The 18,876-nt window shown below is 46.4% G+C and overlaps 1 protein-coding gene across 4 annotated transcripts in view; it reads right to left on the bottom strand.

The window, feature by feature from the left end:
* LOC118777962 (LHFPL tetraspan subfamily member 2a protein-like) overlaps nucleotides 1–18,876 on the bottom strand; it is a 58,733-nt gene that overhangs the window by 10,615 nt on the left and 29,242 nt on the right. For all 4 annotated transcript variants that reach the window (XM_036529240.1, XM_036529239.1, XM_036529238.1 and 1 more), the window contains one exon: nucleotides 3,581–4,386. In XM_036529240.1, coding sequence (XP_036385133.1) covers nucleotides 3,581–3,992 — 412 coding nt within the window. In that variant the 5' untranslated portion in view covers nucleotides 3,993–4,386. The remainder of the gene's footprint in view (nucleotides 1–3,580; nucleotides 4,387–18,876) is intronic.

Below are 18,876 nucleotides of genomic sequence, written 5' to 3'. Positions count from 1 at the left end.
TCTCTCGTGGCACCTCCAGTTTGGGTCACTCCTGTTGTGCCCTTGAAATGGGTATTTTTACAATGTCTCCAGCCATACAATGTAAGTCTTATCAGATACTGACATCTGTACAGCAAATACTGTAATGGAGACCAAATGGAATCCAAGGCTGACACAGGCTGCCAGTACAAGACAGACACTAATCAATCAGAGAAGTCTAAGCAGGCTACACTTGATTAGCGAAGAGGTGCTTGCATCACACAACCTCCCAGAAATCACCCAGCCAAAAGCCAGGTTATTTCCAGTTTCAGAGCAGTGTGATTTAAGTTTAGTCAGCACACATGGTGGAAAATCCCAGCGCAGAGCAAGAAAACCCAGGGAATGGAAACACATGCCGGCCGATTGTGTATGTAATCAGCACTCTGAGACGAGACAAGGGGAAAAAACCAGGCGCTTCTCCAAGCTGCGTCCTTGCAACGATCTGAAGATCAGAGGCTGTTAAAGCAGGGGGAAAACAGCGCCCAGAAGGTGGGACTCTGTTCCACATGAGCGGAGATGGGCCGCAAAGCGCCGGGGTGGCATGTATTCTGGCCCCCCCGGCTTCCTGTGAGCAGACATTTCCACTGTTGTGCAGTAAGCGGGACAGGTCACAATAGGAATGTCCTGCTGTTATCAGAAGGTGCGCTCGCCCACTTTCCTCTTCCTCCTCCTTCCCGAGGCCACGCGACCTTGTTTCAGACGCTCTAAATCTGCTTCATCCAGCATGCCCTACGTTACATTTACATTACATTGCATTATTGTCATTTAGCAGACACCTTTTATCCAGAGCTACTTAAATAGGTTACAACTTAACAGGTTACCAATTTATACAGCTGGATATTTACTGAGGCAATTCTAGGTTAAGTATCTTGCCCAAGGGTACAAGAGCAGTGCCCTAGCGGGGATTCGAACCGGCAGCTTTTCAGTTATGAGTCCTGCTCCTTAGTGCAGGGACTGCACAGAGCACAAGGACTTCACAGAGCTCTGAGACTGTGCACAGCACAAAGACTACACAGGGCACAGGGACTGCAGAAAGCACGAAGACTGTACAGAGCACCGGGACTTCTCGTGAACAGCGATACAGTACGGAACCATGAGTTCTGAAGTTCTTGCTCCTGGCCCAGTGTGAACCCATAAAGCCCCAATCCCTGGAGCAGAGCACAGCACAACAGCTTCATTTCAGCGGGGTAACCCAGAGTGTGAGCGAGCAGCGTGTGGGTGCTTTTCCCATAGCCTCAGCTGGTAGGATGAGCGCTACGACGATCTTCCTCTGCGTTAGCGTCAGTTTACCCACACTGGCAGTGTCCGCTCCCGCTGTTTTCAAGCATGCTGGAATCACCACTCTCATTTTGAAAGCCAATCAGAGCAGTGAACCAAAATCCAGGCACTCACAGACAACAACTGGAGCTGAGACACAGTCCTCTATCTACCTTTAAGCGCATGTTCGCGGGCATGAATGCGCCGACTGTAGTGTCTCCAGGGCAGCTCGGAGAGCCACAGTTCAGGGAGGTCACATTCTCAGCCAGTTCCCAATAACTGCCTGCTTAATAACATTAACTGGATGGCTCTTCAAATCTCCCCCCGCTCCACCGGAGCTGCTTTCCTCCTTGCTTTTGACAGGAAATTAAGCAGACAACAGATTTCATCATCCTTCAGTGCCAAACACCGGCATAATCCCGCGCTGCCATGCGTTTTATTAACAGTACCATATGTAATAAAGTCAGATTTCTTTACCGGTACTCAAAATGATGCTGGCTTGGACACAGGAAATAATAATAATAAAAAATAACTAAATACATTCCACAAAATATCCTGGTGCAAGTGGAGTTATGTGACATGAATATAAGGAGAATCATGAAGTTGGTGAAGTTGGCGGACTGGTTACACCGCTAGCAGCCGATCGCTAGGACGCACACATGCCTGCAACGTGTTGCAAATACGGTGTGAGCAGTGCTGTAAAGCCGAGGAACCTTGGTCATGGCCCTTGCTCATGAATCTTAGAGCACAGTATTGCAAGTGAACTTATATGAACTATGACTAATCTCCCCTTATTATGACCCGCAGCGGGAAACTAAAAAACAAAAACATTCAATAAGAGGATATTCATACCACTGAAAGGTAGCAATGCTAATATAATATAATATACTGTTAACTACCATTTAACAGATCAGATGACACAAACATCAAATTGCATGTAAATAATGATGATGGTGTTGATCAGAATGCACACAGCAGTGTATTAACAGTCAAATCTGATTAAATCAAAACACGTCCCCTTCAAAAAATGATCTCCTCACACTCAAACCCCATGCACTAGATTTCAACCTGTCACTTAAGAATGCAGCATCAGTGCATAGCAAAGTTTCTTGTAATGTAACCAAAGCTGCGTGCTTTTGCGACCGCTCTGGTCAAACGTGCACCTGGTATAAGGGAACACCCCTCAGCTGATCCGAGGCTGCTGCCTGCTGCCCTGAATTCCTGAGGGTTGGAGTAATGCAGGCCGCTTCCCCAGGTTAAAGACACGGCCCTGTAACAGCGAGCAGGATCTCCATGCAGCCTGCAGTCTCAAGTGTGACTCGTGTCAGGGGCAGGCTAACAGAGGGGCGACCCTGAGGGCTTCAGTCACCTCGCTTTAGTTAAAAAAAGTTGTGCTTTAAGGGACTCTCCCTGTTCCCGGCCCAGCCTGTCACCGCCGGCTCGCCGAGAGGACCGTTCCGTCCCGCTGTCCTCTTGGTGACCGGCAGGCAAGCGCGGCGGGGCGTCGTGGGAACACCGCACAGCCGCAGGGGCGAGGACCGGCTGTGGGAAAGGACACGGACGGCCGCCTTCCCTCCCTCGGCGTGGTGGCAGCAGCCAAGTAAAACAGGGACTCTCTCGCTGCCCGCTAGTGCCGGCTGACACGAGCGTGGCCAAATATTTGGGACGGCTCAACCATGGCAACGGCTTTAGCGAGCGGCCAACCCTGCCACGGGGTCTCTGCCCTGCGATTGACCTTGCCCTCACCTCCATCAGCTCTCTTCATATGGCACAGTGAGAATGAGCCAAACCATGGAGATTTGGGGGCAATAACATGCTTTCAAGCAACTGACAAGTGGTCTTTAACTGGATTAGTCAATGTTTAAAGGAGACCGGGGCTCAGTAATAATGTTGGTGGTTCAGATTCCCTAGACCACGCACCCTGCTCACCCTCATGTCTTCCCTGCTTAACCTCCACATTCCTGATACTCATAGCATTAAGCTGTGTCAAACAACAGACAAGAACACAGAGAACATCACAGCAAGCGATTTAGGTCAACGACACAACACAAGCCCTAACTTTGCAGTGGACAGACAGCTGAAATAAGTAATAATTCCCTAATCACACAATGCTATAACAACTTAGTTCTGTCAGATGAGGCAAAGTCGACAGGTGACTGCGTTTGTGGTATGCAGGTGACAGTGTGAGTGACAATGGCTTAATGGAAAGGTGACTGTGGCAGGATGTACGGTTGACATCAGCAGAGTGTGTGGGTGTGATGTACAAATGGCAGTATATGTGACGTACAGGCGACGGCAGCCTCACCTGCGATACCCTGCAGCAGTCCGCACACGTTGAAGATGCTCTTCTTCATGATGCTCTGGAAGCACATGGTGAAGACGGAGATGAAGGCCACGGCACACAGCAGCAGGATTCCTGCCGCCAGAAAGATGGAGGTGGCTTGCCAGAAGCCGCTGGCAATCTCGCCGAAGTGCACGGCGTAGGGCCCGCACAGGATCCCGCGCCGGTGGCCCGTCACCTTGATGCAGCGGCCGTAGATGCCCAGCGTGGGCCGGTACGGCTCGGGCGTCCCGTGGTGGCCGATCTTGCTCTCGGCCGTGCGGGGGTAGCCCACCAGCCAGTCGGCGCTCATGAAGGCGATGAGCTCGCCGAAGGCCGCCACGATGCTCAGCAAGGTCCACAGCATGGAGCGGCACGTCACGATCACGTGGCACATGGCGCCGGTCCGGTGCAGGAGCCGCTTTACGCGGGTCTGAGGGGAGGGGGGTGGGGCGCCTCGAAATCTCTGAATCCCACCTAGGGGCGAGCACCGTACTCCTCGGACGGGGAAAGCAGAAGTTCAGAGGAGGAGGAAGTGGAGCGAAAAGCACATTCGGGCGGGCGTTGTCTCCCCAGCGCTGCGGTCAATAATTAACAGCTTATCTTATCTCCTGCTTGCGTCTCCTCTCGCTCTCCACTCTCCGCCCCCCTCTCTCTGCTGGTGCTCTGGTGACCGCCGGAGCATGCAGTGCTGCCTTACCCATTCACACACTTCTCACAACACTACATCGTCCTGGGGGGGGGGGTGTCCTCAGGGCCGGCCTGCTGACATCGCAACGAGAATACAGTGCCTACAAGACAGAGAGAGGAGGAGAGAGTGAGAGAGAGATTGAGGAGATTGAGTGAGTACATAAACGCCAGCATACACTTAAAAGAACAGGCAGTACTAACCACTCCAGAACTGAACGGCATGCACGAGAGCTCCGCCTAACTTACACAGCATCAGCTGGAAGGCTCCCAAGTCCCTTCGCCCTGACCCACTATTTATCTGCCAGAGTTTGGGAACACCCTCCAGCCCCTATGCAATCTAAGGGAAAGGGAGCGGGGACTGCTTATTGCTAGCACTGCAAAAAATTCAAAGCGCTGCCTTCTGACCAAGCTCTTAAAAGGACTTTTAACACATTCATTCCACTCCACTTCTCCAATGATCTCAATATGGTGCAGAGGTTTATCAATACATATCATGTGATCATAAAACTGACACAGGGGACAATTTAAACTTTTCTGCAGGAGCAAAGAGCAGATATTCACTTTGACAGAGCCAGCTTTCTTAATATCAACCCAAATCATACAACTATACCTTAACTAGAGAGGAGAATGACAGGTTAAAGTTAATATGATTTTTTGGCAGTTCTTTTCATATGGAAAAAGCACATTACCTCAACCCACAACTGAATGGCAAACAAAAACAGAAACCAGTCTGAATGACAACTGTAGTGAGCTCTGTAACTCTAAAGAGGCAGGATCTTGCACAAACACGTCCATCACAGGCGATTACCTGAACGATAACGACTTCTTAAAACGGCAGAGCTCAAGGAAGGAGACTACTGATAAAGCCCTCAGATACGCCGGAATGACTCCTTCCCCAAAAAATGCGTTCACATCAGACAGCCCCCCCCCCCCCCCCCCCAAAAAGGGACGGTTTGTTTCAGATCTCCAAATAATCAGCCTGCGCCTGGACTTTGAAGCGAGCCTTCCTTATCGCTGCTTTTGAAGTGCGCCTGTTTCTCCCGGAGCCCGGAGTTCGGCCGCTCACAAATCCGACCGGTGTTTTGTTCCCCTGGAGCGCCTCGGCTCTGTTTTGTGTCACCGCCGCGGCGGGAATGAGGGAGAGCAGACAGGCGCGGGTACAGGGGCGCTCTCCTGGTGGGAAAATGAACCCCTGCAGGGGAGCCCTGATTAACCCCCCGCGCTCGGGCCCTGACGTTAACCAACAGCTGATAAGGGCTGGTCCCATCAAACAACAGCAACAGCTCACAGACAGCGCTGCCACCATCATGTGAAGCGCTGCTTTTCGGAGGTTGTGAGTCACACCCTACAAAACAGCTTTAGTAATGCCGCGCCTGCCAACCACGCTGCAGTGTAATTTACTCTGAGGATCCAGCCTTGTCTGGATTTCATTTACTTTCACCTCACAATCGACTGGAGACAGTCAAGATGATCTACTCGGGAACATCAAACTACCCTCCACTACTGATAGGGAAAACAAGCACCACACAAAATGCTGAAAGTCAGCTGTTGTGTCCTGAACTTTAATGTCTTTAATGTATCTTCAAATTAGTGAAGCAATTTAACATCACAGCCTAGTGATGTAAAACCAATGCGGAGCAAGGCTTCGTGCTGTGAAAGGTTTCACCTCAGTTTACGGCTGCGCAGCACTTCCTTAGCTCTGAACACACTCGTGTGGGTCAGCTTGAGGTCAGTCTGTTTTTCTGTAACCACGGCAATATATTTTGGAAATACTAATGAGTATTCTGAGTGGCATCGACATTGTGCTTTCCTCTTGGTCACCTTTGTCTGAAAAAAAAAAACTGAATTACAATGAAAACACCCTCCCCCCAATACTATATGGCAGCTGCTGTGATAATACAAACTGAAATCTAATCTCCACAGATACTCGTAGGCTACACTTCAGTTGGTTCTGCAAAGTTTATCTAGGTTTTGCATAAGTCTGGAGTAAATGGGGGTTCAAGGCAGGACAACCTTTATCAAACATACCTCAGATACAAAAACACTATAGCATACACTGCAGTAGTCCACCACCTTACTGTAATCTTTGCTTGTCAGAAAGGGATAGGGGTCTTAAAACCGCTTACTGACAAAGCCCAACGCAGAAAGCACCGTAATATAGTTTTCAACTATATAAGTCATTTGCTGGAATGAATGTCATGTATAAACAGCATACCTAAGAAGATTATTTCACATAATTCTTTAACACCATACCATGCTATTAAAATGACAGCTTGTGTTCCTTTCACCCAAAACATTTACATCAAGATGAAATCAATCTATGCAAATCTTATGATGACTAATCTACAAACAACTTTCAGAAAAAGACACATACTGTCAACTCTACAGTCCCAAAAACTGTCAGTGAGGAAAAGCACTTGCTTGGAGTGTCTCCTTTAGGGAAGAAGTGTTAAACTTAGCTGATGTTGTTACTGGACTATGCAGAACTTAGCTGAAAGAAAAAGTGTTTCCCACCAATTTAATTTGGTGAGGGTTTTTAGGAAATAAATTGGTTTTCAACAAACTTTAAAGCCAGATAAAGCCGATTTTCCCACGACAGAAGAGTTAACCTGCAATGAATACTTGATACTTGATATCAGGACTGGCTGAGGATCGCCCCTGCGGCCGGAGAAATAATGAGAAGGTATTGACAAGCAGAGCTCTTTGGAACCAATATGTAACACCAATACATCAAAGTAAAAGTCCTCTTGAGGACTTTGTTCCAGTTCATAGACTGTCCATTTACCCTGGTCAAGTGAACACTTTCGAAAGCAGACACAGTCACGGGACTCAGATCTGGCCTGCAGATGAGATGTAGATTCCTGTGGTGGCTGTTTATGAGCCTTGTGCCCTTGCTGGGGAATTCGGCACAGCTAACTGACCCTAAGCTCCACACTGCGTGCACCCCCACCTCCATGCCTCAGGTGTTTGTGGGATGTGTGAACTCAAGCCTTGGGGAGATGGAGAAACGCACTGGTGGAGATGCCGACCGGTGACCAGTACTGGTGGAGGCCCGTGTTTAACAGAGGGAGTCTGCCAGGCTGTTAACTTTCCCAGCCCCATGACCGACCCGCACCATGACAGGGCGTATTTAGGCACCAGGAGGGAGGGAGGGCTGTCCTGCTTTCCCAGTTACCTCCCTGGGAGCGATGTGAGCTCCGCTTTCATATGCAAACACAACAGTGTTTTCACATCAGCAGCATGACGCATAAATTCAGCACTCTGCGGGGGACGGGCAAAAACCTGAGTTACCAACCGGACAGCCAGAGCTACAGATACAGAACACACGTGTAAAGCTCACACGTTCACACTGACCACACAAAACACAGCAAACCATGACAATGGAAAATCCACTAAACCACATGTGACTTTGCGAAAATGCACTAGCCATTCTACTCATTGTTCTTGGTGCCTCTGTATCTTGTCATTGATCTGGGGCTTCCAATATTCAAAATCAGCTACCTGTTCATTCTGGTTGGTCAACAGTTGTGAAGAAAATGTGCTGTGGTTGGCAAAAAAAAAAACAAAACAAGCACAATCCCCTGATCTAAAGAAAAGAGGGAAGCTAAGAGCAGACTCCACTACAGCAATGCCCAAAATGGCTCTGCTAAATCTCTGCTTTAAAGCTTGTGAATAAACTGAGCATTACAAAGGAATGCTTTGGCCAGGCTACTTCATTTCAGTGTGGACTTCTTTCAAAATAAAATTTACAGCTGCAAATATTACAATATTGAAATAAATAAACGAATAAATCAGGCAAAAAGTTGGAGGGGTCAAAGCAAGACAGAGATGCCAAATTTTAAGAGATTATCAACATGATTCATGTGTTTGGGTCTACTGTATTTTTGTACAAGTAAAGAAACTGGATTCATCAGTATAGGGCAACAGTTTCTTGGACCACTTGGACAGAAAGAATAAAATCAGACAATCAGTTTGGTGCCACATTTTAACATCTGTATGAGGAATTAGTTCAGTATTGTTTTACAGAAGAGGGGTATCTCATTAAGATCTCTATCGTTCAGCTGCTATGATGAAATGACATTTCATGGGAGGAGGAAAAAACAGTACAAATCCCTGTCGCGAGGCTGGGAATTCATTTGGCAGCACGAAATCGTCAGTGTAAGAGTTCTGGAATGCTCCAGTTGGGAATGAAGTCACAAGGTTTCGTTCTTACTCGACCCCTCTGTCTCTCCTAATGAAAATCCCAAATATAAACTCCACATTGTCTGAGAGTGCGGAGCCCTCCAAGTGCATGTGCTGCCGACTGTCTGGTTCAGAGGGGTCCTGGATCGTTTTTCGTCACACGCCCCTGTGGTCCGCTGGGGGATTAGCCCATCGCGGTGAGGTCAGACCAAAGCAGAAAGGACTGGAAGGCCGTCGTGCTTGTTTCTTCAATGATTCATGCCTCCTCGAGGGTCCTGAGGGGGCCTCCTTGGGGGGCGGCGTCAGACATTTTGAGGAAACGCTTTGACCCCAGTCACTGCAACAGTCTGCATCAACACCCCCCCCAAAGAGAAACCGTCCCAGAAATCAGAGAGGTTGATGTCAAAGTGGGAAGAAGTCAGACAGCGTCAGCCATCTCCATGTCTTAGAGAAGAGTTCCAACTTCCAGGAGGTGACATTTTCTTATGCTCAAGTAGTGGGTAAGAACTGACTTTCAAATTACCAAAGAGGATGCAAACCAGCCAAAAAGAGGACTGAGGACATATCCAGACAAAGGAGGCCCTCAAAACTTCTCTCCAACCCTAAAAACATTCATTGAACAAAGGAGACAAGTCCACCAGTGATTCTACATCTGTAGATACAGTAGAATATGAGGATGTCTTATATGAATGAAAAAAAAAACTATGAGTACTGTCAGAATAACTGTGCAGGGCTGTAAATGTCACTGACCGCATCATAAGCTGTCTCATCCTAACAGCGAGAGAGGACTGATGCTTCCATTTTCCAGAGTAATATAGTAATAATTGAGTGAACTCACTGTGAGTTTGTAATGTTGCTCTGTCCCCCTGTGTGATTCCACATTCTTTTGAGGGAGGTCAGGGTCCTTTTACAGCACCCTTAGATGGACTCAAATTGCTTTCATGATATACAGCCAGCCCAGTCCTGACTGAAACACTGACCGTGGCACTGCTCAACCCCAAGCGGGAGGTCACACACGTTTGCTGTTAAATTGACGAAAACTAATTTCGCATCACCAACGACCTGTAATAAAGCGACAACAAATAGAGCAAAACCACAGGGAAACCCTGCAGGAGGCTGGGGCCAGAGCACATGTGACCCGCTCTGAAGTCTTGACCCTTGACCTCTGACTTTGGCTTGCTGGTGCCTGCATTAAGCGGATAACGGCGAGAGGGGTCATTCTACCCTGTTTGGGGGACAGATATGAAGGTGTTAGGCAAAACGCGTGAGGCTGGAGTCATGCTTCCTGGCTGCGGTGAGGATGTCCCTGCCTTGAGCCCCGCGGGCGTGAGGATTGATGGCGTGCTCCTACTGTCAGAGTGTCAGAGGGCAGACAGCAGTCTGTAGACCCCCGCCAGTGCTTCCTGGAACCTGCTTTGGATGAACCCACCGATCCCTTGCAGACCTATAAAGTCATACAGACACTACTGCTGCAGACAAGTCAACACTCAGGATGAGGGAAAAACATCTAGTGTATCTAGTGATGCAGGTAAAGCTCATGAGTACCATCCATTACTACATCCTCCCTTTCTCCCATCCTTCCTTTACTCCATTATAAATTAATGGTCCTTGCTGAACTATCAAGTCATCAAAAAAGGAAATGCATCAGAATGAGGCTTTCAGTGTCACCCAGTTAAGTGCTGCCCCATACATTGAAGGCAACTAGCTGTCTGCAGTTTTGGCTGGCTGACAAACATTACACAAATGTGATGGTAACACAGACACATGTGGATAGTGGTACATGGATAACACTTCTCATCCCAAGTGGACTAATGGCAACTGACTAGAAAGATAAACCTCAAATTTTGAAAAAAAAAAACCAATCATTATCCCTCCAATTATACTGTCCAGAGCAATAAAAATTAATGCATGCCAAAGGAAATTTATGATGCACATACTTTTGTTTGTGAACCGCCTAGTTCCTGACCCATGGAAACAGGGAGCTGTAAAGTATTTTGTAGCTTGGATTACATCGGCCTGTGTTCATTTAGTGCCCTCACTCCACTGCCACCTGCAGCTGGCTCCTTCTGTGACCCCCTGGGCCCTGTGACGAGGGCTGAGCTGGTGGGTTACTCACTGGCTTACCTCCCTCTGCCCACTCACTGAGCAGCAATGGGCCTGTGGGCATTTCTTGCTCATAATCACAGGACTTGTGGGTAATTTTAAGCCTTAACAAATGGGCAGTTTTAGAGGCCTGAGCATTCTTGTGCGAGGGGTGGAGGGATCAGGGGTGATGACGGAGGTCATGGTTTGGTGACACTGAGGGTTAATGACAGGGTACGACAGGGTCAACCGAAAGTGTGTTCTGCATAAAGCAGATAACATGGTTAGTGAGGCCTGGAAATGGGAAGGCGTCAGGTTCGTCGCTGTGCCATTCTTCTCAACTAGAACCTGGTGCTCTGGGGCTTCAGGGGACTACTGGAGTGGGAGAACAGCAAGCTTGGCTTTAAAATTGACTTTACAGTATTTCTTTCTCAACCAGAACACGTCACTGAATTCAGAATAGAGAAAATATACAAAAGAGAAACAGATAACACCTTTGCTGGCAAAGAAAATGAACGTTGACAAGTACTTACTACCAACAAGCCAAGAGCGCTCTAACAACAGATGATTCATACAAAGGTACTAAAGTTCAGAGCACTCTGTTTTGTAACTGCTTGTAAATGTGCTGGTAGATAAGCTATGGACTGTCAAAACACAAATGACTCAGAGACATAATTACCCCCCCGAGCTCCATATCCTCTTAATATGCACAGCTGTTGTTTCCTTATCACTTATGACATCACCAGGAACTTCCTTCATACACAGCCAGGAAATTGAGTAAGCCTGGCTGGGGTGGCTGTAAAAATGGTAATACTCTGTTTGGTAAAAAGCAGACTGCTCTCTCGGTTCTCCTGGTAAATGACTGTTTACACACTCCAGGAGGTAAATGTAGGAGGAGCAGTTCGCCAAGAAAAATGGCCTTCTGTTTTTGCCACATTCTGACTTCCCCTGCATTTCCATGAGGAAAGGGCTGTGTACAGTACAATGTCTCCCCTCGCCTGCCGGATTGGAGCTAACAAGCCAACTCCCTGTGAGACTCACACGGGCCATGCATAACCACCCTTTACAAGAATGGAGATGCTGTCTTATTCATCTTTACCCTCCGCAGTGTAGGGATAATAACAATACACTATCCCTGCCCCCCAAAATCTGCTACTTCTAGTACTTGCTGTTTATTTTATGTGTAGTATTGTGATGTGTTTTGGGTTCTGTGTTCTAACGACTGTTGCATGGTAGTACACCCGGCTTCTCTTGTCTAGTCAGGTTGCACAAGTTAATTTAGGATAGGGCTTGAATAGTGTTATGCTCACATTCACTACTCTGGGAGTGTTCTTAGCCTGGTCTGACACTGTTGCTCATTCAACTTGAATGAATACACTTATGTTCTGTTGTGCTAGAAGTTGCTCTGGATAAGAGCATCTACTAAATTAGAGTAATCTACCATACTATCAATCCATAGTAGTAGAGCTTATCGTTAGATCCAGACAGGATCTTAGATGCACCAATCAGAAACGCAAAGTGACCAAAAAAATCCAGTCACAACAATGAGCTGTCAAACTGCCCCACTGGCTGACTGCAGGTGATCCAGTGTTGACAGACTCACATGCAGGGCTACAGGCATACTGAATCACAAGCCCCAGTGGGTTTGTGAATACTAATTAAAACATGACACAATACAATGTGGGTAAGAGTGACACACACTCTAACAAACTCTGTCTGTCTGTTACTCCACCACGCTCTTTAGTGCCATTAACTGGCTTGGGGGAGTCTGAGCTCAGTGAGGTCATGTCTACAGAAACAGAACAAAAGTCTCACTTTTTGGGTAAAACTCAAAAGTGACACACAGTTTATTTTACTAACCCACAAAAGTGGTAGCTAGAGTATATAAGATCAACTGCTCTAATATAGAGAAAGCACAGAAACAGCATGACAATCTTTACAGAAAGTGTAATAGGGGCCCTAACATGACTGCCTTCATATCTGGGCATGTTGTACATCTAAGAGTCTAATCTCAGCATAATCTCAGTCTAATATAATCTCAGCATTATCACCCTGTTCGGGAACAACAGAGGTGTCCATTCTGTACAACCCCTCTGCACTTGGTTCTAAATGTCAGTGTGGTGGCACAGCACGCACAGAATTTCGAAAGATGCTAAAAAGGGCAAAGGTTGCATCCTTGTCTATACTGTGTGATCCTCAAATGTGTAACGATGTACTGTGGATATCGAGGAAGCGAGTCCCAGCGCTCTCACTTGGGCAGCACAGTCTCCATGGTGACCTTAGCAGGGGGATGCCGTGAGCCTAGCCAGTTCCAGCCGGCCGCTAGAGGAGGGGGAACGCAGAGGAACAGCCGAGACCCACAGAGTCTTTCAGCCCCCATCCAATGAGGGTGCGTTCTCAGTGTTACTGCAGGTCACTGACTCCTTGTTGCTCACAGCGGAATGCCTGGCTTTAACTTTGCAAACAGACTTTAGTGAGGACTCTTAATTTGCCTGTGATCTGTTCCTCTCTGAGGCAGTGAGCTCACAGTGGAAAAGGAGCAACAACAGCCTGGGCACAGTAATCACACCCTCTCCAGCACCACAAAATGGGACTTACAGGATTCTTCTATTTTAAGTATGACTGACTCCATATATTACGTCTTCTGACATAAAACAGAAGAAAATGTAAAAAATGTACATCTAACTTTTTTTTTTTTTTTTAGAAATTATAAACCCCCACATCACAATGCTATTTCGGACTGAGGAACTATTTTAGCATTCTGTTCATTTTATTCCTGCAGTTTTTCTGGTTCACTGGTTTATCGACTTGCCTTAAATGAATACTTCTGCGTTATTATACATACAAAGGCACAGGAAACAGACCTTCATTAAGCTGGAGTTCAAAGGCTTCGCAAGTAAACACAAGTGTGCAGCATCTGTCGGGCAGACTGAAACCAGAGCTTATCTTTAGGGCTGCGTCACTGAAACCCATTTTAGGGAGGCAAGGTATCTTTCAGCCATCGACGCTTAGCCCATCCATCGGGCCAGCCCCCTGACAGCCCCATGTCATATTACGCTAACAACACCGCTTTCATATGTCCTTCAAGAATGTTTCAACAGTAGTGCACAAATGTCCTAGGTAGACTGGTTAAAATCCAAGGCTATCTTACCACTGTAATAACACAGCCTAATTGTTCAATGGTGATGAATGAGAAATGTGATACAAGTTCAAGATTTAAACACGTATTTCCCCATCAGGTTTAGCTCCCTTCTTCAGAGGTTAATGTGGGTGGGCTACCCTTACACTGTACAAGTAGTGTAGACTCACAGCACTACTTCAGAACTTTAACAGAGTCTACACACTCTGAAAGCCTACATTCATTCAAATAAAACATTTGCCATTCAATACCTAAAGAACAGTAAGGAAAAAGCAAGAGCACATTTTTGCTTTTTTGGTTTGTGAGCACCTTTACTGTACAATATAAAAGAGAAATTCCTATCTCCCCTGTTTATACTCAGGAGAGTGAATAACAGTGTAAAAGAAGAAAAAAACCTATAAATTAAAGGCAACCATATGCAACTCTATCTAATTCAGTAATTCTCTAAGGGAGAAATAACAGTGGAAGAGAAAGAGCCTTCACCTAAAAACCATCATTATTGGTATTTTCCCCTTCCCAGAAAGCTCCCTGTGGACATCGTTTCTGCCTCAGACGCCAGGATTCGGCGGAGCGAACGGTCCCTCCCTGCTGCTCGGGACAAAGCCGTCAGGCTGTCAGCCCCCCAAACACGCCCACTGATAGGCTGCACATGGCGGCCATATTTCACTGCAGGAACTGGGTTAAAACAACAGAGCCGCAGTCAGAGAAGGCTTGGCGCTGGGGGCTCCCGGAGCTCGGGGAGGGGAAAAAAACGTTTGTTTTCATTCATACATTCTTGCTCATCATGAAACGTCTGGAGCGCCGCGGCCCTTTGCAGCGGACCCCTGACCAGCCCCCTGTGATGGGAGCACTCTGGGAAGTGGCAGGAACCGGCGGTCCCCCGCTGACGCCTCAGTTAATTATATCGAGAGCCCCTTTTTTACTGCCCCGTTTCTTGTGCAAATTATAGTGTGACATGTCTGCCAAAAAGTCCTGTGACGGATTTGACTTGGAGTGGCCGGAGTGCCAGCTGTTCGCAGGTTTGCTGGGGTACTTCAGAAATGCGGCATGCAGATATGCTCCTGAGACTGATGCGGGATTTCAGTGACTTTTATCATTCTGCAATGGGTAGAGTTCATCTGAGGGTTTTTTAATAAGAAAGTACCACCAGTAATGGAAATTAAACCTTTCCTTTCATTAACTCTGCGGTAGAAAGAAATATTTATCCATTAAAGAGAACACAGGGCGCACGGGGCATTTGTACATTTTATTCTTTAGTCTTTGGAACAAACTCAGCCAAACTGATTACACTGCCCACTCAGGCGCGTTCACTGAAATATGCATTTTTGTTAAACAGGAAACAACAAACTTAAACAGGAAGTTACTAATGCATATAGATAGTTCTGAAGGGCTTGGGGTGAGCCGCATTGAAAGGACAGTAATGTTGAGAATTCCATTAAAATGGAGCCATTGGGTTATTAAAAAATTTTTTTTTTTTCTTTCAAGTCCATGTTACTGCCTACAGCGTGGCAGACAACTACCTCTGTAATATATATCACAGAAATTCAGGTCAACAACAAGGCCCCCAAAAAAGGCCCTCTTCTGACCCAAATAGCATATTGTAAAAAGACTACTAAGTGCAAGTTCAAATTTCCCATTGTGTAAAAACCAGTGCACATACTGTTGGTAGACTGGAATAACAGGATTATGTTGCATTAAACCAAACACAACAGCCACTGGTTTTAAGTATCATACAATACTGCCCTGTTTTCAGCACACTCAGCAATGCATGCATGCGATCCCCGCAGATCCTCCACGGCATTTTTTCTCTAGCTGTTGAACTGTCACTCGCAGCCGTGCAGTTGGTGCTGGGAGAGTGCTGGCCTAGCCTCGGCTCTGTCTGATTTAAATGGATCCTGGCACGGGAGCCGAGTCTGACACGGCGGCCCGGAGGATCGGCTTACAAAACACCGGCGCGATAAACCAGACCCACTCACTCGGCAGACCTAACGATCGATTCCTCCTGCCAGCTCTCATGCGAGCCACTCGGAAGGCTTTCACATCAAAGAGGGGAGACAGGTCAAATTAGAGACAGGGGAAAACCTAGAGGCCTAAACAAAGAAATGCATTTAAACCCCTTTGGTCTTTGCACTCAACAGAGGTGCGCTATATACAGTACCAGTTAAAGGTCTGGACACACCTGATTAAGATAATGGGAAACATGCATTCAAAGACATTTTGATGTAAAGAGTTATGCTTAAATGCTTCAAATTTGTTTCTTAGACAAATAAAAATTGTGAAGTTGATGCCTGTGTATGAATTCCTTTCCAAAAAAAAATTTTCTGCCTATTTTGAAAAATCTAAAATATAAGATAGATTTGATTTGAAATAACACATTTTTGGTCACCGCATAATTCCATTTGTGTTATTTCATAGTGTTGACGTCTTTACAATTGTTCTAGAATGTGGGCATTACTAAAAATAAGGAAAGTGAGTCTAAACATTTGACTGGTACTGTACTACAGACAGAGGGGCATGTACGTCCCAACACGGGTCGAGACTAAATCAACAGTTTCTCGCAGATCTGAGAGGAAATGCCGTAACGCACATGTAGGCCGGTACACTCTGAACGAGGACGTTCGGAGCGGTTGCTAGGAAATACGCGAACATCATCTCCAACACAACTTTTCCCCGCGCTGGAACGACGACTTGATGAGACCAAATTCAAAATGGCTTTTGTGGTAGGACAAATGCCACACATGTGAATCTCATCTTCTTTTTACATCCCCCCTCTCGTTCATGGCCGTCCCGTTTCTCAGACTCTGCATAATATTTTCCAGCTCCCCGCTCCCTGGAAGGAAATGAGCTTTCAGCCCAGTTCTGTTCAGACATTGTGCACCTGAACACGGAGGGATATCGTTTCAAAAGTTGCACAGTAAATGCGTGTGTATTGTTAAACGCCCTCGGCGACTAAGTGTGCACTTTTCCACGGACACCTTTTAAAAAATAAGAAACCCGCCACACATTAGGCCCTAATGGCCTTGTGTGCGTGTGCTTAAAAGCACTTAACCTTTATCAGCGGTATCAGATTTAAAGCTGTGAATCACAGCCATCAACAGTGGATTTATTTGCTCGTATGGTCAAGCCAAATCCCTGCATACCCTTTCACTGACGGAATCATTGAACTGGTGCCAAAAAGCATTTCTTATGGACGCACAGAAAAAAAAGCAATCCCTGTCCAATTTAGCTCATTAGATTTAGAAAGGCTAGATGAAACCTGGAGTCTGCCTTCATCTTTATCGTTGTTCTCTCCTTCTTTCATATTTATCCTTTTTTTCTCTCCTTAGATTATTATATGCATTTCAGATGGTTTATTGGACATGTCCCTGTGGATTCCTTGGGGTTTTGGGATGAATATTCCAAACACATTCACATTTCACACTGTGAAAAAAATGACAGGTTTTTATCTCCTTGGAGGAGCATGCTTCCAAACCGCTCCTTAATCACAAACTCCAACTTATTAACCACAGTCAGCTCAGCACCCGAACGCAGTTGTTCCTTCCAGTGAATGCGCGGCAACATATTTACTACAATAACGGGGTGCTAAAACCAAGAGATGTTATGAGGTGCCGATTTAGCAGACCCAGATTGCCACAGCATTCCCATCATTAATGAAGCCAGCTGTTCAGGGGCTCACCCGACCCAAACGAGGCCCCCCCGGCTAATTTTTCAGCCCTCGGGCGCGAAATGCACACCTCTCATTATGTCCTGGGACAAAAAGCATAAACAGTCCCAGACTCAGGTTGCAAATCACCAGCCCTGTTATTGCCCCCACAGGACCGCCACCCACTCAGGAACGCTCCGGCACCAGAAACCCAACTTCCCCCCGGAGCTGCGAGGCTGAGGCTACTGTGTCTGTACGCGGGAGGGTTTGAGAGTTTGCCTTGATTGTCACACAGCATTTAAGAAATTATTTCCTTGCTGCATTATTCAAACACTAACCCTAACCCTAACCCGTATGGCCAAGTCCAATCTCTTTCCAAGCAGTTGTGTTATTGAACAGACTTTTGATCAGACTTCATACAGGAGAGAGTGGGGTAAGCTGAGCCTGTGAGTAAAATGAGCCATCTCTTGTTGCCAGGCAACCTGGTACAAGATTAACCATCTGGTGCTATCTACATAAGGAGCTGCACTTCACATTAGCTGATACGGAGTTGACGGCATTGTGTACACGATGAGTGAACAGTGCTTTTTGGCCAAGACAAGTAATTTTATTGTGTCTATGATGTGATTTCACCTTTATCTGATGGGGAGTAGACTGAGGAGAGGCTGTATTTGTAATGCAATGCAGTACCTCTGTTAGCTTCAAGCATGACAATTGGTCAAGTGCTTTTTTCTGTGCGGTAGCGTTTGTCACTACTATGGGGCCAAGCTGTCATAGCAAATCACCTGCAATGGATATCCAACCACCCATTAAAGTTACTTCATTTTTGTCCCCTCGCACTGTAACCATCAATGCTTCTCAAACTTCTCAAGAGTATGCATGCTACGTGAAGGCCATACACTGCCATCTCCTAAAGCTTCCCCAACAGAAATGAAGAGGAAGTCAAAGAGTGGTAAGAGATCAGTCCTTAGGCACACTCTAATCCTCACACAAAAATGTGGATTCGAAAAAGGAGTTTAGAGAATATGGCTGCAAAGTATGCCAGGAAACAAAGGGTAAAAGCGAACACAGTATGTCTTTTTTTACTGTGTGTGATTAAGTAGTAGTAAAATTCAATGGGAAATCCAAAGATTATGGTTATATCAATTTAGTGGGGAAAAGTGACAGCAGTGACCTGGAAACAAAACACATAAGAAGAGGTAAGATTACTTGGCTCAGACCAGCCAACCATTACATTCAAGACAAAGGATTAGCACTCTTTCCCCAAGCAGACTGTCATCAAAATACTCAAGCTCCTTTTCAACAGGTGGGCCAGCTAGGGGGGAAAAACTATTCATCTTCTTCTGTAATGTGACCGAGTGGCATGCTGAGTTGGCTATAACAGTCCCATCTAGCATGAGCAACTTGACAAGCTGTTGAGGTGTTAAAGTTCTTAAAGCAGCCTGAGTACCTCCATTGATAAATGAGAAGAAGCTCTTTCAGTCAAAGCAGGGACATGCTGTCTTTGTGTGACATGCCCTAATGGGATAAACAAGTTACTAACTG

Source organism: Megalops cyprinoides, chromosome 5 (genome assembly GCF_013368585.1).
Source record: "Megalops cyprinoides isolate fMegCyp1 chromosome 5, fMegCyp1.pri, whole genome shotgun sequence".
Classification (NCBI taxonomy): Eukaryota; Metazoa; Chordata; class Actinopteri; order Elopiformes; family Megalopidae; genus Megalops; species Megalops cyprinoides.
The sequence above is the reverse complement of the archived record's forward strand: the minus strand, read 5'-3'. Positions and strand labels throughout refer to the sequence as shown.